The sequence below is a fragment of the Coregonus clupeaformis genome, chromosome 18, assembly GCF_020615455.1.
Source record: "Coregonus clupeaformis isolate EN_2021a chromosome 18, ASM2061545v1, whole genome shotgun sequence".
NCBI lineage: Eukaryota > Metazoa > Chordata > Actinopteri > Salmoniformes > Salmonidae > Coregonus > Coregonus clupeaformis.
The window spans coordinates 33,638,362-33,665,729 of NC_059209.1; the positions used below are offsets into that span (position 1 = coordinate 33,638,362).

The following is a 27,368-nucleotide window of genomic DNA, read 5'->3' on the forward strand; positions in this document are numbered from 1 at the left end:
AGGCCGGTTGGATGTACTGCCAAATTCTCTAAAACAATGTTGGAGGCAGCTTACGGTAGAGAAATGAACATTCAACTCTCTTGCAACAGCTCTGGTGGACATTCCTGAAGTCAGCATGCCAATTGCACGCTCCCTCAAAACCTGAGACATCTGTGGCATTGTGTTGTGTGACAAAACTGCACATTTTAGAGTGGCCTTTTATTGTCCCCAGCACAAGGTGCACATATGTAATGATCATGCTGTTTAATCAGCGTCTTGATATGGCACACCTGTCAAGTGGATGGATTATGCCCTCCTCTCTTCTCCAGACCATTTCCGGAGACCTTCTCCCTTACCTCACCTCGCTCATCAACTCATCCTTGACCACTGGCTATGTCCCTTCCGTCTTCAAGAGAGCGAGAGTTGCACCCCTTCTCAAAAAACCTACACTCGATCCCTCCGATGTCAACAACTACAGACCAGTATCCCTTCTTTATTTTCTTTCCAAAACTCTTGAGCGTGCCGTCTTTAGCCAACTCTCTTGCGATCTCTCTCAGAATGACCTTCTTGATCGAAACTAGTCAGGTTTCAAAACTGGTCATTCAACTGAGACTGCTCTTCTCTGTGTCACGGAGGCTCTCCGCACTGCTAAAGCTAACTCTCTCTCCTCTGCTCTTGTCCTTCTAGACCTATCTGCTGCCTTTGATACTGTGAACCATCAGATCCTCCTCTCCACCCTCTCCGAGTTGGGCATCTCCGGCGCGGCTCACTCTTGGATTGTGTCCTACCTCACAGGTCGCTCCTACCAGGTGGCGTGGCGAGAATCTGTCTCCGCACCACGTGCTCTCACCACTGGTGTCCCCCAGGGCTCAGTTCTAGGCCCTCTCCTATTCTCTCTATACACCAAGTCACTTGGCTCTGTCATATCCTCACATGGTCTCTCCTATCATTGCTACGCAGACGACACACAATTAATATTCTCCTTTCCCCCTTCTGATAACCAGGTGGCGAATCGCATCTCTGCGTGTCTGGCAGACATATCAGAGTGGATGACGGATCACCACCTCAAGCTGAACCTCGGCAAGACGGAGCTGCTCTTCCGCCCGGGGAAGGACTGCCCGCTCCATGATCTCGCCATCACGGTTGACAACTCCGTTGTGTCCTCCTCCCAGAGTGCAAAGAACCTTGGCGTGACCCTGGACAACACCCTGTCGTTCTCCGCTAACATCAAAGCGGTGACCCGATCCTGTAGGTTCATGCTCTACAACATTCGGAGAGTACGACCCTACCTTACACAGGAAGCGGCACAGGTCCTAATCCAGGCACTTGTCATCTCCCGTCTGGATTACTGCAACTCACTGTTGGCTGATCTCCCTGCCTGTGCCATTAAACCCCTACAACTCATCCAGAACGCTTCAGCCGGTCTGGTGTTCAACCTTCCCAAGTTCTCTCACGTCACCCCGCTCCTCCGCACACTCCACTGGCTTCCAGTTGAAGCCTGCATCTGCTACAAGACCATGGTGCTTGCCTACGAAGCTGTGAGGGGAACGGCACCTCCGTACCTTCAGGCTCTGATCAGTCCCTACACCCAAACGAGGGCATTGCGTTCATCCACCTCTGGCATGCTGGCCCCCCTACCTCTGCGGAAGCACAGTTCCCGCTCAGCCCAGTCAAAACTGTTCGCTGCTCTGGCACCCCAATGGTGGAACAAGCTCCCTCACGACGCCAGGACAGCGGAGTCACTCACCACCTTCCGGAGACACTTGAAACCCCACCTCTTTAAGAAATACCTGGGATAGGATAAAAGTAATCCTTCTACCCTCCCCCCCCCCCCAAACAATTTATTTTATTTATAAATGTTCTTAAAAAATATATATATATTGTAAAGTGGTTGTCCCACTGGCTATCATAAGGTGAATGCACCGATTTGTAAGTCGCTCTGGATAAGAGCGTCTGCTAAATGATGAAAATGTAAAATTATCTTGATTGATCATTTAGCCATTTGATTTAGAATTTTCGGACCCCTGTAGGTATCAATTAAAAAATATGATGAAACTGCTATAGCTCATAGAAACACATTGAATAACATATAGTCAACAAAAAAAAAACAGCTCAGATATTAAATAAAAAAAAATAAAAAATACGGTTTCTGAAGTGTCTGTCCTATATCTGAGCGATAGAACACAAATGTTTACCCCCTATGCACTTTATGCCATTTCTACATCCCGGTACTGGGTTACACTACATGACCAAAAGTATGTGGACACCTGCTCATCGAACATTTCATTCCAAAATCATGGGCACACAGATCTCAACAAACCATTTCTGTATGGACCTCGCTTTGCGCACAGGGGCATTACCATGCTGAAACAGGAAAGGGCCTTCCCCAAACTGTTAAGATTTCCCTTCACTGGAACTAAGGGGCCTAGCCCGAACAATGAAAAAACAGTCCCAGACCATTATTCCTCCTCCACCAAACTTTACAGTTGGCACATTTAATCCTAGTCAAATGTCCCTGTTTTAGGTCAGTTAGGATCACCACTTTATTTTAAGAATGTGAAATGTCAGAATAATAGTAGAGAGAATTATTTATTTCTGCTTTTATTTCTTTCATCACATTCCCAGTGGGTCAGAAGTTTACATACACTCAATTAGTATTTGGTAGCATTGCCTTTAAATTGTTTAACTTGGGTCAAACGTTTCAGGTAGTCTTCCACAAGCTTCCCACAATAAGTTGGGTGAATTTTGGCCGATTCCTCCTGACAGAGCTGGTGTAACTGAATCAGGTTTGTAGGCCTCCTTGCTCGCACACGCCTTTTCCTTCCTCATGATGCCATCTATTTTGTGAAGTGCACCAGTCCCTCCTGCAGCAAAGCACCCCCACAGCATGATACTGCCACCCCCGTGCTTCACGGTTGGGATGGTGTTCTTCGGCTTGCAAGCATCCCCCTTTTTCCTCCAAACATAACGACGGTCATTATGGCCAAAAAGTTTTATTTTTGTGTCATCAGACCAGAGGACATTTCTCCTAAAAGTACAATCTTTGTCCCCATGTGCAGTTGCAAACCGTAGTCTGGCTTTTTTATGGCGGATTTGGAGCAGTGGCTTCTTCCTTGCTGAGCGGCCTTTCAAGTTATGTCGATATAGGACTCGTTTTACTGTGGATATAGATACTTTTGTACCTGTTTCCTCCAGCATCTTCACAAGGTCCTTTGCTGTTGTTCTGGGATTGATTTGCACTTTTCGCACCAAAGTATGTTAATCTCTAGGAGACAGAACGCGTCTCCTTTCTGAGCGGTATGACGGCTGCGTGGTCCCATGGTGTTTATACTTGCGTACAATTGTTTGTACAGATGAACGTGGTACCTTCAGGCGTTTGGAAATTGCTCCCAAGGATGAACCAGACTTGTGGAGGTCTACAAAAAAATGTCTGAGGTCTTGGCTGATTTCTTTAGATTTTCCCATGATGTCAAGCAGAGGCACTGAGTTTGAAGGTAGGCCTTGAAATACATCCACAGGTACACCTCCAACTGACTCAAATGATGTCAATTAGCCTATCAGAAGGTTCTAAAGCCATGACATCATTTTCTGGAAATGTCCAAGCTATTTAAAGGCACAGTCAACTTAGTGTATGTAAACTTCTGACCCACTGGAATTGTGATACAGTGAACTATAAGTGAAATAATCTGTCTGTAAACAATTGTAAAAAAATTACTTGTGTCATGCACAAAGTAAATGTCCTAACCGACTTGCCAAAACTTTAGTTTGTTAACAAGAAATTTGTGGAGTGGTTGAAAAACGAGTTTTAATGACTCCAACCTAAGTGTATGTAAACTTCCGACTTCAACTGTATAGTGTACCTTCAGACGACTCCCCTGTTTGTCGTAGAGGAAAATAACAGACATACCTGTGTGTTTCAATATTCGTTTACATCTCCAATGGTTCGGACAGTCGGTTTTGTGAGAAGACCTCTTCGAAATGAGGACATCCGCGACAGAGAGTTCAGACGACTGCCGTAAAGCTTGTGGATGTCGTAGAGCCAAACAACCGACACTGTCGTGTCCGTGAGAGTCTCATCTTCCGATGGTGGTGCCTTATTAGTTTGTAGCTCAAACGGTTTTACAGACGATTTAGTGACAGTTTTCTTGTCCGGATCCTCTCATGTGTATAAAAAAAGACCGCTTTCACAAGCCCCACGTTATGGAATAGATGCAAACTTTATATCGGCGGAAGGAGGGGATTGAGCTGCAGCCAGCTATTCAATATTCAAAATGACATCACCGTGTGACGCACGGGTGTGGGGTGAACCGCTAGAGTCAATAATTCTAGAATTACTAGATAACAGGTAACAGAGAGAACCCATGTGTTTTATACCTTTCCCATTCCAACCATTCCAATGACCCCATCCTCTGATTTCTCCCTCCACTGGTGTGTGTGGGTGTTTGTGTACGCATGTCAGCGTCCGCCTGTGTGTGTGTATATGTACAGTACCAGTCAAAAGTTTGGACACACCTACTCATTCAAGGGTTTTTCTTTATTTTTTACTATTTTTTTTACATTGTAGAATAATAGTGAAGACATCAAAACTATGAAATAACACATATGGAATCATGTAGTAACCAAAAAAGTGTTAAACAAATCAAAATATATTTTATATTTAAGATTCTTCAAAGTAGCCACCCTTTGCCTTGATGACAGCTTTGCACACTCTTGGCATTCTCTCAACCAGCTTCACCTGGAATGCTTTTCCAACAGTCTTGAAGGAGTTCCCACATATGCTGAGCTCTTGTTGGCTGCTTTTCCTTCACTCTGCGGTCCGACTCATCCCAAACCATCTCGTTTGGGTTGAGGTTGGGTGATTGTGGAGGCCAGGTCATCTGATGCGGCTCTCCATCACTCTCCTCCTTGGGTTGAGGTGGGGTGATCGTGGAGGCCAGGTCATCTGATGCGGCTCTCCATCACGCTCCTCCTTGGGTTGAGGTGGGGTGATTGTGGAGGCCAGGTCATCTGATGCGGCTCTCCATCGCTCTCCTCCTTGGGTTGAGGTGGGGTGATCGTGGAGGCCATGTCATCTGATGCGGCTCTCCATCACTCTCCTCCTTGGGTTGAGGTGGGGTGATCGTGGAGGCCAGGTCATCTGATGCGGCTCTCCATCACTCTCCTCCTTGGGTTGAGGTGGGGTGATCGTGGAGGCCAGGTCATCTGATGCGGCTCTCCATCACTCTCCTCCTTGGGTTGAGGTGGGGTGATTGTGGAGGCCAGGTCATCTGATGCAGCACTCCATCACTCTCCTCCTTGGGTTGAGGTGGGGGTGATTGTGGAGGCCAGGTCATCTGATGCGGCTCTCCATCACTCTCCTCCTTGGGTTGAGGTGGGGTGATCGTGGAGGCCAGGTCATCTGATGCGGCTCTCCATCACTCTCCTCCTTGGGTTGAGGTGGGGTGATCGTGGAGGCCAGGTCATCTGATGCGGCTCTCCATCACTCCCCTCCTTGGGTTGAGGTGGGGTGATCGTGGAGGCCAGGTCGTCTGATGCAGCTCTCCATCACTCTCCTCCTTGGGTTGAGGTGGGGTGATTGTGGAGGCCAGGTCGTCTGATGCAGCTCTCCATCACTCTCCTCCTTGGTCAAACTTTTGACTGGTACTGCACGTGTGTAGTATTGAGCAACATTTCAACAGCATGACAGAAAGGAGAGGGAGAATAACCCCCCTGCTGTGACAGAGACAGGTAATCCTGACAGAAATAACCCCCCCTGCTGTGACAGAGACCGGTGTTCCTGACAGAAATAACCCCCCCTGCTGTGACAGAGACCGGTGTTCCTGACAGAAATAACCCCCCTGCTGTGACAGAGACCGGTGTTCCTGACAGAAATAACCCCCTGCTGTGACAGAGACCGGTGTTCCTGACAGAAATAACCCCCCTGCTGTGACAGAGACCGGTGTTCCTGACAGAAATAACCCCCCTGCTGTGACAGAGGCCGGTGTTCCTGACAGAAATAACCCCCCTGCTGTGACAGAGGCCGGTGTTCCTGACAGAAATAACCCCCCTGCTGTGACAGAGGCCGGTGTTCCTGACAGAAATAACCCCCCTGCTGTGACAGAGACCGGTAATCCTGACAGAAATAACCCCCCTGCTGTGACAGAGACCGGTGTTCCTGACAGAAATAACCCCCCTGCTGTGACAGAGACCGGTAATCCTGACAGAAATAACCCCCCTGCTGTGACAGAGACCGGTGTTCCTGACAGAAATAACCCCCCTGCTGTGACAGAGACCGGTGTTCCTGACAGAAATACCCCCCTGCTGTGACAGAGACCGGTGTTCCTGACAGAAATAACCCCCCTGCTGTGACAGAGGCCGGTGTTCCTGACAGAAATAACCCCCCTGCTGTGACAGAGACCGGTGTTCCTGACAGAAATAACCCCCCTGCTGTGACAGAGACCGGTGTTCCTGACAGAAATAACCCCCCTGCTGTGACAGAGACCGGTGTTCCTGACAGAAATAACCCCCTGCTGTGACAGAGGCCGGTAATCCTGACAGAAATAACCCCCTGCTGTGACAGAGACCGGTAATCCTGACAGAAATAACCCCCTGCTGTGACAGAGACCGGTGTTCCTGACAGAAATAACCCCCCTGCTGTGACAGAGACCGGTGTTCCTGACAGAAATAACCCCCCTGCTGTGACAGAGACCGGTGTTCCTGACAGAAATAACCCCCCTGCTGTGACAGAGGCCGGTAATCCTGACAGAAATAACCCCCCTGCTGTGACAGAGACCGGTAATCCTGACAGAAATAACCCCCCTGCTGTGACAGAGACCGGTGTTCCTGACAGAAATAACCCCCCTGCTGTGACAGAGACCGGTAATCCTGACAGAAATAACCCCCCTGCTGTGACAGAGACCGGTGTTCCTGACAGAAATAACCCCCCTGCTGTGACAGAGACCGGTAATCCTGACAGAAATAACCCCCCTGCTGTGACAGAGACCGGTGTTCCTGACAGAAATAACCCCCCTGCTGTGACAGAGACCGGTAATCCTGACAGAAATAACCCCCCTGCTGTGACAGAGACCGGTAATCCTGACAGAAATAACCCCCCTGCTGTGACAGAGGCCGGTGTTCCTGACAGAAATAACCCCCCTGCTGTGACAGAGACCGGTGTTCCTGACAGAAATAACCCCCCTGCTGTGACAGAGACCGGTAATCCTGACAGAAATAACCCCCCTGCTGTGACAGAGACCGGTAATCCTGACAGAAATAACCCCCCTGCTGTGACAGAGGCCGGTGTTCCTGACAGAAATAACCCCCTGCTGTGACAGAGACCGGTGTTCCTGACAGAAATAACCCCCCTGCTGTGACAGAGACCGGTGTTCCTGACAGAAATAACCCCCCTGCTGTGACAGAGACCGGTAATCCTGACAGAAATAACCCCCCTGCTGTGACAGAGACCGGTAATCCTGACAGAAATAACCCCCCTGCTGTGACAGAGGCCGGTGTTCCTGACAGAAATAACCCCCCTGCTGTGACAGAGGCCGGTGTTCCTGACAGAAATAACCCCCCTGCTGTGACAGAGACCGGTAATCCTGACAGAAATAACCCCCCTGCTGTGACAGAGACCGGTGTTCCTGACAGAAATAACCCCCCTGCTGTGACAGAGACCGGTAATCCTGACAGAAATAACCCCCCTGCTGTGACAGAGGCTGGTGTTCCTGACATAAATAACCCCCCTGCTGTGACAGAGACCGGTAATCCTGACAGAAATAACCCCCCTGCTGTGACAGAGGCCGGTGTTCCTGACAGAAATAACCCCCCTGCTGTGACAGAGGCCGGTGTTCCTGACAGAAATAACCCCCCCTGCTGTGACAGAGGCCGGTGTTCCTGACAGAAATAACCCCCCTGCTGTGACAGAGACAGGTGTTCCTGACAGAAATAACCCCCCCTGCTGTGACAGAGGCCGGTGTTCCTGACAGAAATAACCCCCCTGCTGTGACAGAGACCGGTGTTCCTTTCATAAAAGAAAATTATGAAAAGGAGAACTGAAGGAAACAAACAAGCACCCTGAACTCTGGCTTGTGGAACCAACAGAACCAAAGGAATAATCCCAAAAGTGCAAGTGCCGACAGTAGGGTTGCAAAATTCTAACAACTTTCCCAAAATTCCCAGAAATTCCAGTTGGAGGATTCCCAGAATCAGAAGGGAATAACGCAGGGAAGGATTTCTGGAAATCTCTGGGAAATTTCGGAACATTTTGCAACCACTGACAACAGTGAAAAAATGAATGTGTGTTTACCCAAAGCCCTGTGTGTGTGTGTGTGTGTGTGTGTGTGTGTGTGTGTGTGTGTGTGTGTGTGTGTGTGTGTGTGTGTGTGTGTGTGTGTGTGTGTGTGTGTGTCCGTGCGTCTTCTTACCCGAAGCCCTCCAGCGAGGTGTCAAACTCCACGAAGGCTGGAGTGACGGCGGAGCCGTGAAGGCGGATGTCGTGGGGCGTTGTCATGGAGACCAGGCACTTGACGCGTGTGAGTGGCACGGTGCTCCCCTCGGCCGAGCGCACCAGGCTACGGCTGATTCGGTACTGACTGTTGTCTTCACCGGCCGCTGCGAACACGGTGTCAGGACCGAAACAGCCCTCCATCGACATGGTCATGGAGTCTGTGGGACAAGAGATTCAATGTTACCACTAACTTCATAATTGAGAGAGGAAGGATGTAATGTTTAGCTATTGAAACAGGGCCTGAGAGTAGAGGAAGGATGTAATGTTTAGCTATTGAAACAGGGCCTGAGAGTAGAGGAAGGATGTAACGTTTAGCTACTGAAACAGGGCCTGAGAGTAGAGGAAGGATGTAATGTTTAGCTATTGAAACAGGGCCTGAGAGTAGAGGAAGGATGTAACGTTTAGCTATTGAAACAGGGCCTGAGAGTAGAGGAAGGATGTAATGTTTAGCTATTGAAACAGGGCCTGAGAGTAGAGGAAGGATGTAACGTTTAGCTATTGAAACAGGGCCTGAGAGTAGAGGAAGGATGTAATGTTTAGCTATTGAAACAGGGCCTGAGAGTAGAGGAAGGATGTAATGTTTAGCTATTGAAACAGGGCCTGAGAGTAGAGGAAGGATGTAATGTTTAGCTATTGAAACAGGGCCTGAGAGTAGAGGAAGGATGTAATGTTTAGCTATTGAAACAGGGCCTGAGAGTAGAGGAAGGATGTAATGTTTAGCTATTGAAACAGGGCCTGAGAGTAGAGGAAGGATGTAACGTTTAGCTATTGAAACAGGGCCTGAGAGTAGAGGAAGGATGTAACGTTTAGCTATTGAAACAGGGCCTGAGAGTAGAGGAAGGATGTAACGTTTAGCTATTGAAACAGGGCCTGAGAGTAGAGGAAGGATGTACTGTTTAGCTATTGAAACAGGGCCTGAGAGTAGAGGAAGGATGTAATGTTTAGCTATTGAAACAGGGCCTGAGAGTAGAGGAAGGATGTAATGTTTAGCTATTGAAACAGGGCCTGAGAGTAGAGGAAGGATGTAATGTTTAGCTATTGAAACAGGGCCTGAGAGTAGAGGAAGGATGTAATGTTTAGCTATTGAAACAGGGCCTGAGAGTAGAGGAAGGATGTACTGTTTAGCTATTGAAACAGGGCCTGAGAGTAGAGGAAGGATGTAATGTTTAGCTATTGAAACAGGGCCTGAGAGTAGAGGAAGGATGTAATGTTTAGCTATTGAAACAGGGCCTGAGAGTAGAGGAAGGATGTAATGTTTAGCTATTGAAACAGGGCCTGAGAGTAGAGGAAGGATGTAATGTTTAGCTATTGAAACAGGGCCTGAGAGTAGAGGAAGGATGTAATGTTTAGCTATTGAAACAGGGCCTGAGAGTAGAGGAAGGATTTAATGTTTAGCTATTGAAACAGGGCCTGAGAGTAGAGGAAGGATGTAATGTTTAGCTATTGAAACAGGGCCTGAGAGTAGAGGAAGGATGTAATGTTTAGCTATTGAAACAGGGCCTGAGAGTAGAGGAAGGATGTAATGTTTAGCTATTGAAACAGGGCCTGAGAGTAGAGGAAGGATGTAATGTTTAGCTATTGAAACAGGGCCTGAGAGTAGAGGAAGGATGTAATGTTTAGCTATTGAAACAGGGCCTGAGAGTAGAGGAAGGATGTAATGTTTAGCTATTGAAACAGGGCCTGAGAGTAGAGGAAGGATGTAATGTTTAGCTATTGAAACAGGGCCTGAGAGTAGAGGAAGGATGTAATGTTTAGCTATTGAAACAGGGCCTGAGAGTAGAGGAAGGATGTAATGTTTAGCTATTGAAACAGGGCCTGAGAGTAGAGGAAGGATGTAATGTTTAGCTATTGAAACAGGGCCTGAGAGTAGAGGAAGGATGTAATGTTTAGCTATTGAAACAGGGCCTGAGAGTAGAGGAAGGATGTAATGTTTAGCTATTGAAACAGGGCCTGAGAGTAGAGGAAGGATGTATTCGCTTAATGAAAACTACATCTCCCTTCAGCCCAAGCGTCCCACATAGTTCTTGACTTGATTTCTCCCGTGAATGATTTGATTTATCTCTAGAGAAACGGCGCCTTGGGCTAACAGAAAAACCGAACTAAATGGAATTCCAAGTAATTGAACCGATATCGGTTAATTAGTTGTTTAACAACAGAAAGAGAAAAATGAAATTTCGGTTAAATCACTCAGCACTAAAGGACAGATTCACCTCAGGTAATGATCTGAAGGTGATTAGTCTAGATCATAACAGCGATGGTTTAGGTTGCAGCTACATTACAATAACGTTACAATAGGCTCGTTCTGGTTCGCAATCATGAAGGATTACAGTCTCCAGAAAGTCATTTCCACAGGCAATTAAAGCTAGAGGAAGCTCATCTCCTGCAAAAAAAACAATCTATTCTCCACTACAGTAACTGACTGGATGCAGCCGAATGGATCAACTGACAGCAGGGGGGGGGAAATAATTTGCTGGGAGTAATTGTTGGCCTTTTCAAACTGCACGTCTTTCCCCTGTCCGTCTTGCCCCTGCAGAAAACTTTCTGGTAACAATTTCTATGAGGCACACACACATAATGCCTTATGCTACATTCATAATGCCTTATGCTACATTCATAATGCCGTATGCTACATTCATAATGCCTTATGCTACATTTATAATGCTACATTCATAATGCCTTATGCTACATTCATAATGCTACATTCATAATGCCTTATGCTACATTCATAATGCCTTATGCTACATTCAATGCTACATTCATAATGCCTTATGCTACATTTATAATGCTACATTCATAATGCCTTATGCTACATTTATAATGCTACATTCATAATGCCTTATGCTACATTCATAATGCCTTATGCTACATTCATAATGCTACATTCATAATGCCTTATGCTACATTCATAATTCCTTATGCTACATTTATAATGCTACATTCATAATGCCTTATGCTACATTCATAATGCTACATTCATAATGCCTTATGCTACATTTATAATGCTTTATGCTACATTTATAATGCTACATTTATAATGCCATATGTTACATTTATAATAATAGTAATATAATAATAATATGCCATTTAGCAGACGCTTTTATCCAAAGCGAATTACAGTCATGTGTGCATACATGTTTACGTATGGGTGGTCCCGGGAATCGAACCCACTACCCTGGCGTTACAAGCGCCGTGCTCTACCAATTGAGCTACAGAGGACCACCATATATATATACATATATACATACAGTGGGGGAAAAAAGTATTTAGTCAGCCACCAATTGTGCAAGTTCTCCCACTTAAAAAGATGAGAGAGGCCTGTAATTTTCATCATAGGTACACATCAACTATGACAGACAAATTGGGAATTTTTTTTCCAGAAAATCACATTGTAGGATTTTTTATGAATTTATTTGCAAATTATGGTGGAAAATAAGTATTTGGTCAATAACAAAAGTTTCTCAATACTTTGTTATATACCCTTTGTTGGCAATGACACAGGTCAAACGTTTTCTGTAAGTCTTCACAAGGTTTTCACACACGGTTGCTGGTATTTTGGCCCATTCCTCCATGCAGATCTCCTCTAGAGCAGTGATGTTTTGGGGCTGTCGCTGGGCAACTCCCTCCAAAGATTTTCTATGGGGTTGAGATCTGGAGACTGGCTAGGCCACTCCAGGACCTTGAAATGCTTCTTACGAAGCCACTCCTTCGTTGCCCGGGCGGTGTGTTTGGGATCATTGTCATGCTGAAAGACCCAGCCACGTTTCATCTTCAATGCCCTTGCTGATGGAAGGAGGTTTTCACTCAAAATCTCACGATACATGGCCTCATTCATTCTTTCCTTTACACGGATCAGTCGTCCTGGTCCCTTTGCAGAAAAACAGCTCCAAAGCATGATGTTTCCACCCCCATGCTTCACAGTAGGTATGGTGTTCTTTGGATGCAACTCAGCATTCTTTGTCCTCCAAACACGACGAGGTGAGTTTTTACCAAAAAGTTCTATTTTGGTTTCATCTGACCATATGACATTCTCCCAATCCTCTTCTGGATCATCCAAATGCACTCTAGCAAACTTCAGACGGGCCTGGACATATACTGGCTTAAGCAGGGGGACACGTCTGGCACTGCAGGATTTGAGTCCCTGGCGGCGTAGTGTGTTACTGATGGTAGGCTTTGTTACTTTGGTCCCAGCTCTCTGCAGGTCATTCACTAGGCCCCCCGTGTGGTTCTGGGATTTTTGCTCACCGTTCTTGTGATCATTTTGACCCCACGGGTGAGATCTTGCGTGGAGCCCCAGATCGAGGGAGATTATCAGTGGTCTTGTATGTCTTCCATTTCCTAATAATTGCTCCCACAGTTGATTTCTTCAAACCAAGCTGCTTACCTATTGCAGATTCAGTCTTCCCAGCCTGGTGCAGGTCTACAATTTTGTTTCTGGTGTCCTTTGACAGCTCTTTGGTCTTGGCCATAGTGGAGTTTGGAGTGTGACTGTTTGAGGTTGTGGACAGGTGTCTTTTATACTGATAACAAGTTCAAACAGGTGCCATTAATACAGGTAACGAGTGGAGGACAGAGGAGCCTCTTAAAGAAGAAGTTACAGGTCTGTGAGAGCCAGAAATCTTGCTTGTTTGTAGGTGACCAAATACTTATTTTCCACCATAATTTGCAAATAAATTCATTAAAAATCCTACAATGTGATTTTCTGGATTTTTTTTTCCTCAATTTGTCTGTCATAGTTGACGTGTACCTATGATGAAAATTACAGGCCTCTCTCATCTTTTTAAGTGGGAGAACTTGCACAATTGGTGGCTGACTAAATACTTTTTTTTCCCCACTGTACATATACATATATAATGCTTTATGCTACATGTATAATGCTACATTTATAATGCCTTATGCTACAATTATAATTACTTATAAGTAAATGTATAGAGCATTACTACAGTTGCTATAAGCTGTCATAACTCATAAGAACAGTGCCTTCAGAAAGAATTCATACCCGTTGACGTATTCCACACAATAACCCATAATGACAAAGTGAAAACATGTTTTTATAAATGTTCGCAAATTTGTTGAAAATGAAACGCAGAAATGTCTAATTTACATAAGTATTCACACCCCCGAGTCAATACATGTTAGAATCACCTTCGGCAGTGATTACAGCTGTGAGTCTTTCTGGGTTAGTCTCAGAGCTTTTTCACACCTGGATTGTACAATTTTCACACATTTTTTTATTTTTTATTCTTCAAGCTCTGTCAAGTTGGTTGTTGATCATTGCTAGATAGCCATTTTCAAGTCTTGAAATAGATTTTCAGTGTCTGTTGGAAAGCAGACTGAACCAGGTTTTCCTCTAGGATTTTGCCTGTGCTTAGCTCTATTCCGTTTCTTTTTATCCTAAAAAACTCCCTAGTCCTTGCCGATGACAAGCATACCCATAACATGATGCAGCCACCACCATGCTTGAAAACATTTAGAGTGGTGCTCAGTGATGTGTTGGATTTTGTAGTTTTATTTGAGTGCCTTATTGCAAACAGGATGCATTTTTTGTTTTGTTATTAAAGTTGTATTCATTTTTTCATTTTTTCCACAAAACAAATAAAACATTGTACAGCATAAAAACATTGAGCATGACATCCAGACATATCCTCCAACATAGCACACAAGCTACAATACAGAACTAAATGGGTTCACAAGCATAAGTAAATCACTTCCCGGTCTTAGAAACATGACAAATAAAACGCATTCAGCTTCTAGAATTGTCGTTTCTACCAGTGATCCTTGCAAGTGTTTGTTCATAAGATGCTACCTCCAACATTGATTCTATCCACTGTTTCAGAGTAGGAGTGACATGACCCTTCCAGATTCTAAGGGTTACTCTAGCTGCTGTAACCATACCAACAGTGATCAGTGCAAATTCCTCATTTGTTACATTAGGTAACTCTGTTCTATCGTCCAAGAGACATATTCTCGGTGAAACTGGAATTGTTAACCCCGACCATTCCTCCAGATATTTCAAAAACATTCTTCCAGAAAGGTAACACTAATGTGCATTCCCATATTGCGTGTAAAAATATCCCAGTGTCTTTTTGGCATTTCCAACACAGAGAATTGTTGGTCAGCCCCATCTTGTGAAGCCTTGTTGGTGTCCAATAAAACCTATGTAGTGTCTTATATTGAGTAAGTTTCCCCCTTCCTTTCATTAGCCACTGTTTCCAGTACACAGACGTCTTTCCTATCTGTAGCCTAGGATTGTGCCACAATGATGAGTATCCTTGTTTTAGATGTGAAATTCCACACCTCTTTTGAGTGTAACAAAATTGGGTTGGGAGTTTCAACAGACCTCTCCCCTGTAAGACTATGTGACAGAGTATCAACAGACCTCTCCCCTGTAAGACTATGTGACAGAGTATCAACAGACCTCTCCCCTGTAAGACTATGTGACAGAGTATCAACAGACCTCTCCCCTGTAAGACTATGTGACAGAGTATCAACAGACCTCTCCCCTGTAAGACTATGTGACAGAGTATCAACAGACCTCTCCCCTGTAAGACTATGTGGCAGAGTATCAACAGACCTCTCCCCTGTAAGACTATGTGACAGAGTATCAACAGACCTCTCCCCTGTAAGACTATGTGACAGAGTATCAACAGACCTCTCCCCTGTAAGACTATGTGACAGAGTATCAACAGACCTCTCCCCTGTAAGACTATGTGACAGAGTATCAACAGACCTCTCCCCTGTAAGACTATGTGACAGAGTATCAACAGACCTCTCCCCTGTAAGACTATGTGGCAGAGTATCAACAGACCTCTCCCCTGTAAGACTATGTGACAGAGTATCAACAGACCTCTCCCCTGTAAGACTATGTGACAGAGTATCAACAGACCTCTCCCCTGTAAGACTATGTGACAGAGTATCAACAGACCTCTCCCCTGTAAGACTATGTGACAGAGTATCAACAGACCTCTCCCCTGTAAGACTATGTGACAGAGTATCAACAGACCTCTCCCCTGTAAGACTATGTGGCAGAGTATCAACAGACCTCTCCCCTGTAAGACTATGTGACAGAGTATCAACAGACCTCTCCCCTGTAAGACTATGTGACAGAGTATCAACAGACCTCTCCCCTGTAAGACTATGTGACAGAGTATCAACAGACCTCTCCCCTGTAAGACTATGTGACAGAGTATCAACAGACCTCTCCCCTGTAAGACTATGTGACAGAGTATCAGGGTGAAAGGATAACTTAGTTCCTGTTCTATTGTTATCCAATCCAACATCCATTTTGCCCCAATGATTCGCCAATTTAGCCATTTCAAATGATAAATTGTACAATTTAACATCTGGTAAAGCCAAGCCTCCTACATCTCTTGGTGAGCACATCTTCTTCAAATTAATATTTTTTTTTCTTCCTATCCCACAAAAAAATATTTAGTTAATTTGTCATATTGTTTAAAATACCTGTCTGGAAAATTCATAGGTAACATTGCAGAGATATATAACATTGTGGGACCACAACCATTTTAATCACGTTGATCTTTCCCCATAAAGAAAGTTTGATATTTTCAAATGTTTCTAAAATGGGTCTTAATCTTCACTAGTAGCGGCTCACAATTTAGTCTCATCACTTCCTCCAAATTTGAGCTCAATTTAATATCCAAATATTTCATCCCAGTAGGAACCCATTTGAAATTAAATGGTTCCAGAGTAACATTGCTTCTGACTTATTCCAATTAATTTTGTAGCCTGACATACTAGAATATGATTCAATACGAGTAAGTCATGGTGGTACAGACTGATAAGGATCAGAGACCAGCGGTAGAATATCATCTCATACATAAAGCAGCTTGTGTTCTTTTCCTCCTTCATGTTCACCCCTAATTTCTGGATCTGTTCTTATCATTGTCGCAAGAGGATCTAAAACTACGGTAAACAGGAGAGGGGAGAGAGAGCAACCCTGCCTTGTGCCTCTAGAACGACAAAAAAAAAAGGAGACATAATTCAATTCGTAAATACTGTTGCTTTAGGATTGGAATAGAGGACCCCTATCCATTTACAAAAATCAGGTCCAAAACCACATTTTTCTTGGGTTCTTAAGAGAAAAGCCCACTCTACCCTATCAAATGCTATCTCAGCATCTAAGGAGACGGCAGCGGTAGGAACTATATTCGAGCTGTTTAACCACATGAGATGTAAGAGCCTCCTCATATTATCAGTTGAGGTCCTGTTCTTAATAAATCCAACTTGGTCACTATGTATAACATTAGGTTGTTCCTTCTCTAAGCGTATCGCAATGGTCTTAGTAAGACTCTTACGATCCACATTAAGGAGCCTGATTGCTATAAAATCCCCAGGCTCTGTAGTATCTCTATCCTTATTAGGAATCAGCGATATCAAAGCCTCTTTAAAGGTGTCCGGAAGGGAGCCATTTTTAAATGCCTCCTGGTAAACCACTGTCAACACAGCTACAAGAATGTCAATATACTTTTTATAATATTCTACAGGAAGGCCATCCAGACGAGGTGATTTCCCTGCTTTCATAGATAAAATGGCGGCTCTAACCTCCTCTTCTGTTATAGCACAGTCCAGGTCCTCTACATGGCTATCTGATAATCTAGGTCATTCTATACCAGACAACAAAGTATCCATATCTATGGCGCTCGCTGAACAGGAGGATGTATACAAATCTTCATAATGACGTTGAAACACACTGTATATCTCTTTGGATGAGGTCACCATCTTATTGCTCTTCTTAAATTGCTGGGAATGACGTTAGAAGTGTTCTGCTTTTTTAGTTGTCTTGCTAGTAGCCTGCCTGTCTTCTCACCTCCCTCATAATAACTGGTTCGAAGTCTAAACAGTGAATATTCTGCCCTTTTGTTGTACATTTCATGCAACTGAAATTTCAATTTGCAGACAGTTTGAAATGTGCCATCTGTGAAATGTCTTGCCAAATCCCTTTTCCAAGACACATATCTCGGTTTCTAATCGTTCTAACTGCTTCAGCCCCTTCTCCCTCTTCTTTTTGGACTCATGTGCTATTATTTCCCCTCTAATATATGCTTTAGAGGTTTCCCACACTGTGGAAACCTTTTCAGTTGAGCCTATGTTGATCTCAAAAAAGGATCTAAGATCATCAGCTAGTGATTGGCTAAATATCTCATCTTGTAATATCATGGTGTTGAGTCTAAATCTACCCTTTCTCACATTTTTCGGAGTATATATCAACATGTAACAAGTGGATGAGAACCGTTCTCGGGGTCCTATTCTCATCAGGCATGGTTAAACTGCGATGGGTTCGTTCAATTTCGAATTTGTGCCCGTCGTCAAATCCAAAATCTTCTGCACACACGAGATTAGTCCACCGCCAGCCTCACTCCCCTCTTTCAGATGAACCAATCTCACCGTATTTCTCCTACTTCTGTTCTCAAGTTCTTCCAGGTGATTCCACAATATGTCCAGCTTTTTCTCGTGATTCTCATTACCCTTCTCCAGACGGGAGACGGCATCCTCCACTGTCGAAATCCGTCCAGCTGCCCGCTCCATCCTCTCTTGTATCGCATCAACTTTTTCATTTGGCTCGGCAGATGTTTTTATCGTGGAGACATCGGATGCAACATCCAAAACAATGGCTACCAAAGCATTCTGCAGCGATACGCCTTCACTCCCCTTGGAAAACAAATGATAGTCCCACTAAGCGCAAACCAGATGGGATGGCGTATCGCTGCAGAATGCTGTGGTAGCCATGCTGGTTAAGTGTGCCTTGAATTCAAAATAAATCACAGACAGTGTCACCAGCGAAAGCACCTCCACACCATCACACCTCCTCCTCCATGCTTCATGGTGGGAACCACACACGTTCACCTACTCTGCATCTCACAAAGACACGGCGGTTGGAACCAAAAATCTCAAATTTGGACTCATCAGCCCAAAGGACAGATTTCCACTGGTCTAATGTCCATTGCTCATGTTTCTTGGCCCAAGCAAGTCTCTTTTTCTTATTGGTGTCCTTTAGCAGTGGTTTCTTTGCAGCAATTCGACCATGAAGGCCTGATTCACGCAGTCTCCTCTGAATAGTTGATGTTGAGATGTGTCTGTTACTTGAACTCTGTGAAGCATTTATTTGGGCTGCAATCTGAGGTGCAGTTAACTCTAATGAACTTATCCTCTGCAGCAGAGGTAACTCTGGGTCATCATAGCGCTTGATGGTTTTTGCGACTGCACTTTAAGAAACTTTAAGACTGTGCAAAGCTGTCATCAAGGCAAAGGGTGGCAACTTTGAAGAATCTCAAATATAAAAATATATTTTGATTTGTTTAACACTTTTTTTGGTTACTACATTATTTCATAGTTTTTGATGTCTTCACTACTATTGTACAATGTAGAAAATAGTTTTTAAAAAATAAAGAAAAACCCTGGAATGAGTAGGTGTGTCCAAACTTTTGACTGGTTCTGTACAACATTGAGTGGGAACTTACTTCTCATCTCTGCGTCGTAGCTAAGGGAGGAAGGTTTGTGGACGCGGTACTGTTTGAGGAGCTTCTTGTCCCAGGCTCCACAGTTCAGAGGGTTACCCAGCCGAAGGAACTCTCTGTGGGGGGAGAAAGCATATGAATTTAATTGAATTGTATGTTTATTTTGGGGTGACAATAAAAACATACATAGACAAGATGTGCATGTTAAATCCCAGTGGATGACACATGAAAGCATGATGAAAACACTGATTTCCAAAGTGGTCCTTGATCCACTTGGCATTCACTGGCATCCTCCAACATGGGACGCCTTTCCCCTTGAAGAACAATAAACATATATGCAGGCTCTGCCTTAATTTACGTGCTCTCTGTCACCTGGAAATGGTCCAGGAACACAAGGAACGTTTGTCAGCCCCGCCTCCCCCTCTGAGGGGCCAACATGCATCTCTGTTAAGAGTCTCCAGAGGACTGAATATTGAATGAGTGATAGAATAATGATATATCATCCATGTCTGGTATCTATCTGAAACTTGTTCACTGAGGATAACTCTGATGCCATCTATAAGGATGTATGATCTCTGTGGTAACTTGTATCTGTACAGGGTGAACTCTGAATTACTCTATTATACAAAGGAATTTTATTTTCTTCTCAGGAATTCTGTCTTATTGGTCTCATCCCCCACACAAGCCTTTAAATGCTGTGGCAACCTGTGGAGATTGGGCCTCAGTGGTCGGGTTACTCTGTAAACTTGGTATCATTTGATTGGTCAATGGTGGTTGGTTTTGGGTTGAGAAGGTTACACCATCAGATGTTATAAATGGAATTAAATGGCTTTGTTATCTCTCTTATCCTGTATCCAGTCCATGGAGGAAGGTTGTATGATCTCTCTCTTATCCTGTATCCAGTCCATGGAGGAAGGTTGTATGATCTCTCTCTCTTATCCTGTATCCAGTCCATGGAGGAAGGTTGTATGATCTCTCTCTCTTATCCTGTATCCAGTCCATGGAGGAAGGTTGTATGATCTCTCTCTTATCCTGTATCCAGTCCATGGAGGAAGGTTGTATGATCTCTCTCTTATCCTGTATCCAGTCCATGGAGGAAGGTTGTATGATCTCTCTCTTATCCTGTATCCAGTCCATGGAGGAAGGTTGTATGACCTCTCTCTTATCCTGTATCCAGTCCATGGAGGAAGGTTGTATGATCTCTCTCTTATCCTGTATCCAGTCCATGGAGGAAGGCTGTATGATCTCTCTCTTATCCTGTATCCAGTCCATGGTGGAAGGTTGTATGTTCTCTCTCTTATCCTGTATCCAGTCCATGGAGGAAGGTTGTATGATCTCTCTCTCTTATCCTGTCTCCAGTCCATGGAGGAAGGTTGTATGGTCAGTTCTCATTTCCTAGGCCTCTAAGCCTCTGGCCTAGTTGGCATCTCTTTGTTCATGCTTTGTCTTGTAAGTTACCTTTAGTATCTATATGCTTGGAATAATGCCTTGTATGTGAATCAATTCATTTTACAAAGTTATTCAATAATACTTGCTTTGATATTCGCTTCTCATGACCATTCCCTGACTGAGGGGTTGCCAGGGCAGGGCCCCAGAGAAGCAGGGTTCAACGAGCGAGCCTGCCTGCCTGCCTGCCTGCCTGCCTGCCTGCCTGTCTGCCTGCCTGTCTGCCTGCCTGTCTGTCTGCCTGTCTGTCTGCCTGCCTGTCTGCCTGTCTGCCTGTCTGCCTGCCTGTCTGTCTGCCTGTCTGTCTCCCACCCTCACCTCAGGGCCATAGGCTGCAGGGCCTGCGAGCGAGCCTGCCTGCCTGCCTGCCTGCCTGCCTGCCTGCCTGCCTGCCTGCCTGTCTGCCTGTCTGCCTGTCTGCCTGCCTGTCTGTCTGCCTGTCTGTCTCCCACCCTCACCTCAGGGCCATAGGCTGCAGGGCCTGCGAGGCCAACCTCTCAAACATCCTCTGCAGCGGTGGATGTAGGGGGTGTTCCTCGTCACCCAGGGCCTGGCTGCAGCGCTGCAGTAGTCTGCTATGTAGACCTGCTTCACACAGTATCTGCTGGTTTCTCTCACTGTGGACCAGCTGCTGCAGGATGTTAGCTACTGCTAGCTGGAGGTCCAGGGCATGCTGGGTGGGGAGGGAGGGAGGGAGTAAAATTAAATTGTTAAGTTCGGTTTCTTTGACATTTGTGACAGATCTGCTAAACCTGGAGCATCTTGCTGAAGTGTAATTCATCATATAAAGCCTAGACTAGTTTTATGATACAGATAACAAGGAAGATACTCAGACATTCAGAGATATACAGTTCTTGGGAGGAAATGGAACTCTTGTACAAGAGAGGCTGAATAAGGTTTGTTCCTCATTCACCTCATTTGGACTAAGAGGAAGTGGCAGTAAACTTCAGTATCACTGAGAGAAAGCCATTTTTTCAGGAGCGAACACAGGAAGACATTCATCCTGAGGCCAGGACACAGGAAGTGGGTGTGGCCGCCTGGCGCACTTCCTTACCTCTGGTTGGCTGTCGGAGCTGACGGAGGCCAGCAGGTCCAGCATGGCTAACCCTGCCCCCGGGTGGATGACCACCGAGTCCGACGAGGAGGAGGAGGAGGAAGAGTTGGCCAGGTGTAGTTTCAGGTTCAGGTCTGTTAAGGCTCTGACGCCTGCCGGGGGGCCTGATGTGCCCTGGTAGCCCTGCCTGTGGTGTCAGTGACAGTTAGTTAGTAGTTACATACACTGAGGATACAAAACATAACCAACACCTGCTCTTTCCATGACAGACTGACCAGGTGAATCCAGGTGAAAGATATGATCCCTTATTGATGTCACTTGTTAAATCCACTTCAATCAGTGTAGATGAAGGGGAGGAGACAGGTGGTTAAAGGAGGATTTTTAAGCCTTGAGACAATAGAGACATGGATTGTGTATGTGTGCCATTCAGAGGGTGAATGGAAAAGACAAAAGATTTAAGTGCCTTTGAACAGGGTATGGTGGCAGGCGCATCGGTTTGTGTCAAGAACTGCAACGCTGCAGGGTTTTTCACGCTCAACAGTTTCCTGCGTGTATCAAGAATGGTCCACCACCCAAAGGACATCCATATCCAAATTGACACAACCATGGGAAACATTAGCGTCAACATGAGCCAGCATCCCCGTGGAACGCCATTGACACCTTGTAGAGTCCATGCCCCGACGAATTGAGGCTGTTCTGAGGGCAAAAGGGGGGGTGCAACTCCATATTAGGAAGGTGTTCCTAATGTTTTGTATACTCAGTGTATATAAACTCTGTATCCAGAATAGATATCCTAATCTTTCCTTTCAATGGGATTATGGATGAAAATCAGCTATTTTGCTAACTCTGGGATTTTTACTTTGAAAACTGAAATGTTGATTAATGAACTGTCTTTGTAAAAAAGTTATTAATTGAAATAAATAGAAAAGCATGAAGAGATTAAACACATGAGAGGTTAAAGGGTAAGTCAGTTTAGAGTTGATCTGTAGAGGACTCTAACGGGACAATGACTCACACCCAGGCCTGTATTCATGTAATTAGAGAAAATAGCCACGTTGATGCAGTCATTGAAATTATACAGGCGGCGGGCGGGTTGGTTTCCCCCTACACAGCAGTGAGGAGAGGAGAGGGCTTAAAAGGAAGGTGTCAGCAGAAACAGCATAGAGAGAGAGAGAGAGAAAGAGAGAGAGAGAGAGAGAGAGAGAGAGAGAGAGAGAGAGAGAGAGAGAGAGAGAGAGAGAGAGGAGAGAGAGAGAGAGAGAGAGAGAGAGGAGAGAGAGGCAGAGAGCAAAAGAGAGACAGAAAGAGGTCAGAAAGCAGGGGAAACGAGAGAGGGGTGGAATTCACATAATTTGGTGCTTTGGAGAGTAGAGAGCAACATGACATAGCAGCAATAGCTGACATAGGGGAAAGAGAGAGTAGAGAGCAACATGACATAGCAGCAATAGCTGACATAGGGGAAAGAGAGAGTAGAGAGCAACATGACATAGCAGCAATAGCTGACATAGGGGAAAGAGAGAGTAGAGAGCAACATGACATAGCAGCAATAGCTGACATAGGGGAAAGAGAGAGTAGAGAGCAACATGATATAGCAGCAATAGCTGACATAGGGGAAAGAGAGAGCAACATGACATAGCAGCAATAGCTGACATAGGGGAAAGAGAGAGCAACATGACATAGCAGCAATAGCTGACATAGGGGAAAGAGAGAGTAGAGAGCAACATGACATAGCAGCAATAGCTGACATAGGGGAAAGAGAGAGTAGAGAGCAACATGACATAGCAGCAATAGCTGACATAGGGGAAAGAGAGAGTAGAGAGCAACATGACATAGCAGCAATAGCTGACATTGGGGAAAGAGAGAGCAACATGACATAGCAGCAATAGCTGACATAGGAGAAAGAGAGAGTAGAGAGCAACATGACATAGCAGCAATAGCTGACATAGGGGAAAGAGAGAGCAACATGACATAGCAGCAATAGCTGACATAGGGGAAAGAGGGAGTAGAGAGCAACATGACATAGCAGCAATAGCTGACATAGGGGAAAGAGAGAGCAACATGACATAGCAGCAATAGCTGACATAGGGGAGGCGGAGCGAAAGAGCGTGAAGAGGAGGAGGAGGAGTGCAGAGCGCAGTAGCTACCTCTTCCTGGCGAGTGCTGGCGTGCCCCAGGGGGACGGCAGGGAGGTCTCGTGAGTCAGGCAGGGGGGGACCTGCTCCGCACGACTGAACACCACACACACACACACACACACACACACACACATTCAGAACACACACACACACACACACAAACATGGACGGACAAGAGTAGCACATAGCCCAAACACACAGCCAGGCAGTGCCAAAGGTTAGAGGAGAAAAAGAGAGAGAGAGAGAGAGAGGAGAGAGAGGAAGCTGTTAGTTAGAAGGCTGAATGACAAGAGCGCTCAGAGCATAGCTAGATAGCACACTACCAGGAAGCTAATGCTACAACATATGCATGTGAAGGTTTGTATTGAGGTCTGAGAGTCCCAAGTGAAATCACTGTTTTGTGTCTCAGAAGAGATCGATTGAGAGGAACTGAATATCTAAACGTGTTGAGCTGGGGCTTTGCAGCATAGGCTACTGCAGATTGGGTGACTTGTTCGTCGGAGCTTTGATTGTCACGGGATGTAGAAATGACTCCAACAACCATTGATTTGGGGTTGAGAGAACCATCTTCCTAGACTGATTTTTACCGGTTTTACCAAATCACAGACCAATTGAGGGAGTCTGTTTCAATAACTGACCTATTGAAAGAATCACTGACCTATCCAATGAGGGGGGCCTATGGGTCTGTTTTAGTGAGAAACTGACAGTAACTGACGTACCTGTCGAAGGAGTCGGTGGCCATCTTATAAAGGTAGATGAAGAGCTTGCTGCAGTGTTTGAGGGTGGGGCAGACGCTGTCCCCGGCCCCGCCCCCGGCTACAACGCCGTCGTCCTCCAGCAGCCTCAGGAAGGGCTGGGCGTTGGAAGGGAACACCCCCGTGGCTCCAACCTTCTTGGCCTCAGAGAAACAACCCAGCAGCCTGAAGGTGGTGGGGCATGGGTCAATCAATTAATCAATCAATCAATCAATTAATTAATCATATTTATTTATACTCAACAAAAATATAAAACGCAACATGCAACAATTTCAAAGATTTTACTGAGTTACTGCTCATATAAGGAAATCTGTCAATTGAAATAATTAGGCCCTATTCTATGGATTTCACATGACTGGGCAGGGCCGCAGCCATGGGTGAGGCCTGGTTTGGCCCACCCCCCTCAGACGATCCTGCAGGTGAAGAAGCCGGATGTGAAGATCCTGGGATGGCGTGGTTACACGTGGTCTGCGGTTGTGAAGCCGGTTGGACATACTGCCAAATTCTCTAAAACGACGTTCGAGGAGGCTTATGGTAGAGAAGTTAACATTCAATTCTCTGGCAGCGGCTCTGGTGGACATTCCTGCAGTCAGCATGCCAATTGCACGCTCCCTCAAAACAAGAGACATATGTGGCATTGTGTTGTGTGACAAAACTATACATTTTATAGTGGCCTTTTATTGTCCCCAGCACAAGGTGCACCTGTGTAATGATCATGCTGTTTAATCAGCTTCATGATATGCCACACCTGTCAGGTGGATGGATTATCTTGGCAAAGGATAAATGCTCACAGGGATGTAAACAAATGTGTGCACAACATTTTAGAGAAATAAGCTTTTTGTGCGTCTGGGAAATTTCTGGCCGCTTTTATTTCAGCTCATGAAACATGGGGACCAACACTTTACATGTTGCGTTTATATTTTTGTTCAGTGTAGAAATACCTTTTTACATAAGTAGCAGCAGTCTCATGTGAAGACAAAACTGACTATCTACTTCACTGAAATACTTGTGACTTTTTTAAAGATCAATTGGGTATATGACGTTATTTTTAACTATAGTCCACTTAAACAAACCTGAAACCAGAATGAAAGATTCATCAAGCATGTCCTGTACTATACTGTACCTGACGGCGTCTGCCAGTTTTTCGTACTGGATCTCTGTCCTGAAGAAGTGCGAGTTGGCGGGTTCGTACCGCATGGCAGCGGTCAGCGTGCAGAAGACGGTGTGCAGGAGCTCAAACACCTGGTTCTGATTGGCCCGTTCCCACCCGTGACACGGCGGCTGGCACAGAGAGCGCTCCATGGCAACGAGTAGTGACGTGACGTACACGAAGCCGCCAACCTTCCGGAAGACGGTCCGTGTGCGGTGGCTCTCTCTCAGCACGGCCAGGAGAGTCTAGTAGATAGGGAGGTTAGGATAGGGCGCTGTGTGTGTGTGTGTGTGTGTGTGTGTGTGTGTGTGTAGGTGTGTGTGTGTGTGTGTGTGTGTGTGTGTGTGTGTGTTTGTGTGTGTGTAGGTGTGTGTGTGTGTAGGTGTGTGTGTGTGTAGGTGTGTGTGTGTGTGTGTGTGTGTGTGTGTGTGTGTGTTTGTGTGTGTTTGTGTAGGTGTGTGTTTGTGTAGGTGTGTGTGTGTGTGTGTGTGTGTGTGTGTGTGTGTGTGTAGGTGTGTGTGTGTAGGTGTGTGTGTGTGTGTGTGTGTGTGTGTGTGTGTGTGTGTGTGTGTGTGTGTGTAGGTGTGTGTGTGTAGGTGTGTGTGTGTAGGTGTGTGTGTGTGTGTGTGTGTGTGTGTGTCTCACCTGCAGTATGTCTGTTTTGAGCTGTAGTTCAGTAGAGGGGGCAGAGTGCATCAGGCCCAGCAGCGTTCCCATGTCATCATCTCCACTGGAGGACAGTACCAGCTGCTGAATGATCATCAGAGCATGCTCCCTGCACTGACCATACTTCACTATGTTGTGGACGCACCGCGCTCCTCCAAACTCTCTGAACAGACCTGGAGGGGAGGAGGGAGGGGGAGGGGATGGGGGGGGAGGGAGGGGCAGGGGATGGGGGAGAGGAGGGAGGGGCAGGGGATGGGGGGAGGGAGGGGCAGGGGATGGGGGATGGGGGGGCAGGGGATGGGGGGGAGGAGGGAGGGGCAGGGGGAGAGGAGGGAGGGGCAGGGGATGGGGACATGGGGGGAGAGGAGGGAGGGGGAGGGGGGGAGGGGGGAGAGGAGGGAGGGGCAGGGGATGGGGGGGAGGAGGGAGGGGCAGGGGGAGAGGAGGGAGGGGCAGGGGATGGGGACATGGGGGGAGAGGAGGGAGGGGCAGGGGATGGGGGGGAGGGAGGGGCAGGGGATGGGGACATGGGGGGAGAGGAGGGAGGGGCAGGGGATGGGGGAAGAGGGAGGGGCAGGGGATGGGGGGAAGAGGGAGGGGCAGGGGATGGGGGGGAGGGAGGGGCAGGGGATGGGGGAAGAGGGAGGGGCAGGGGATGGAGGAAAGGAGGGAGGGGCAGGGGATGGGGGAAGAGGGAGGGGCAGGGGATGGGGGAAGAGGGAGGGGCAGGGGATGGAGGAAAGGAGGGAGGGGCAGGGGATGGGGGAGGGGCAGGGGATGGGGGGAGAGGAGGGAGGGGCAGGGATGGGGGAGAGGAGGGAGGGGCAGGGGATGGGGGAGAGGAGGGAGGGGCAGGGGATGGGGGAAGAGGGAGGGGCAGGGGGAGAGGAGGGAGGGGAAGGAGGAGAGGAGGGAGGGGCAGGGGGAGAGGAGGGAGGGGCAGGGGGAGAGGAGGGAGGGGCAGGGGATGGGGACATTTAAAGAGACACAATAAGAAATGATCCTAATAAATCACTCTGTCTTTACTCACCTATCACACACCCTCCCACTAATTTTCTCATACACATCTCTCTCTATTAACCTCTATCACTCTCTGCTCTGCTAGAGAACACTGACTCATCATATTAGAGTCTGGCCTCCACTACCTCTGCTTACTCAGACCAGGAGAGACAGAGAGACAGACAGACAGAGACAGACAGACAGACAGAGACAGACAGACAGACAGA

At 46.3% G+C, this 27,368-nt stretch overlaps 1 protein-coding gene across 1 annotated transcript in view; it reads right to left on the minus strand.

Annotated features, from left to right (window-relative positions):
* LOC121530690 (WD repeat and FYVE domain-containing protein 3) overlaps positions 1-27,368 on the minus strand; it is a 204,728-nt gene that overhangs the window by 108,056 nt on the left and 69,304 nt on the right. The window contains exons 13-20 of the mRNA XM_045226849.1: positions 26,122-26,315; positions 25,450-25,721; positions 24,291-24,491; positions 23,581-23,664; positions 21,437-21,623; positions 20,841-21,055; positions 18,940-19,052; positions 8,382-8,622 (exon numbers count right to left, since the gene is read on the minus strand). Of these exons, the coding sequence (XP_045082784.1) occupies positions 8,382-8,622; positions 18,940-19,052; positions 20,841-21,055; positions 21,437-21,623; positions 23,581-23,664; positions 24,291-24,491; positions 25,450-25,721; positions 26,122-26,315 (1,507 nt within the window). The remainder of the gene's footprint in view (positions 1-8,381; positions 8,623-18,939; positions 19,053-20,840; positions 21,056-21,436; positions 21,624-23,580; positions 23,665-24,290; positions 24,492-25,449; positions 25,722-26,121; positions 26,316-27,368) is intronic.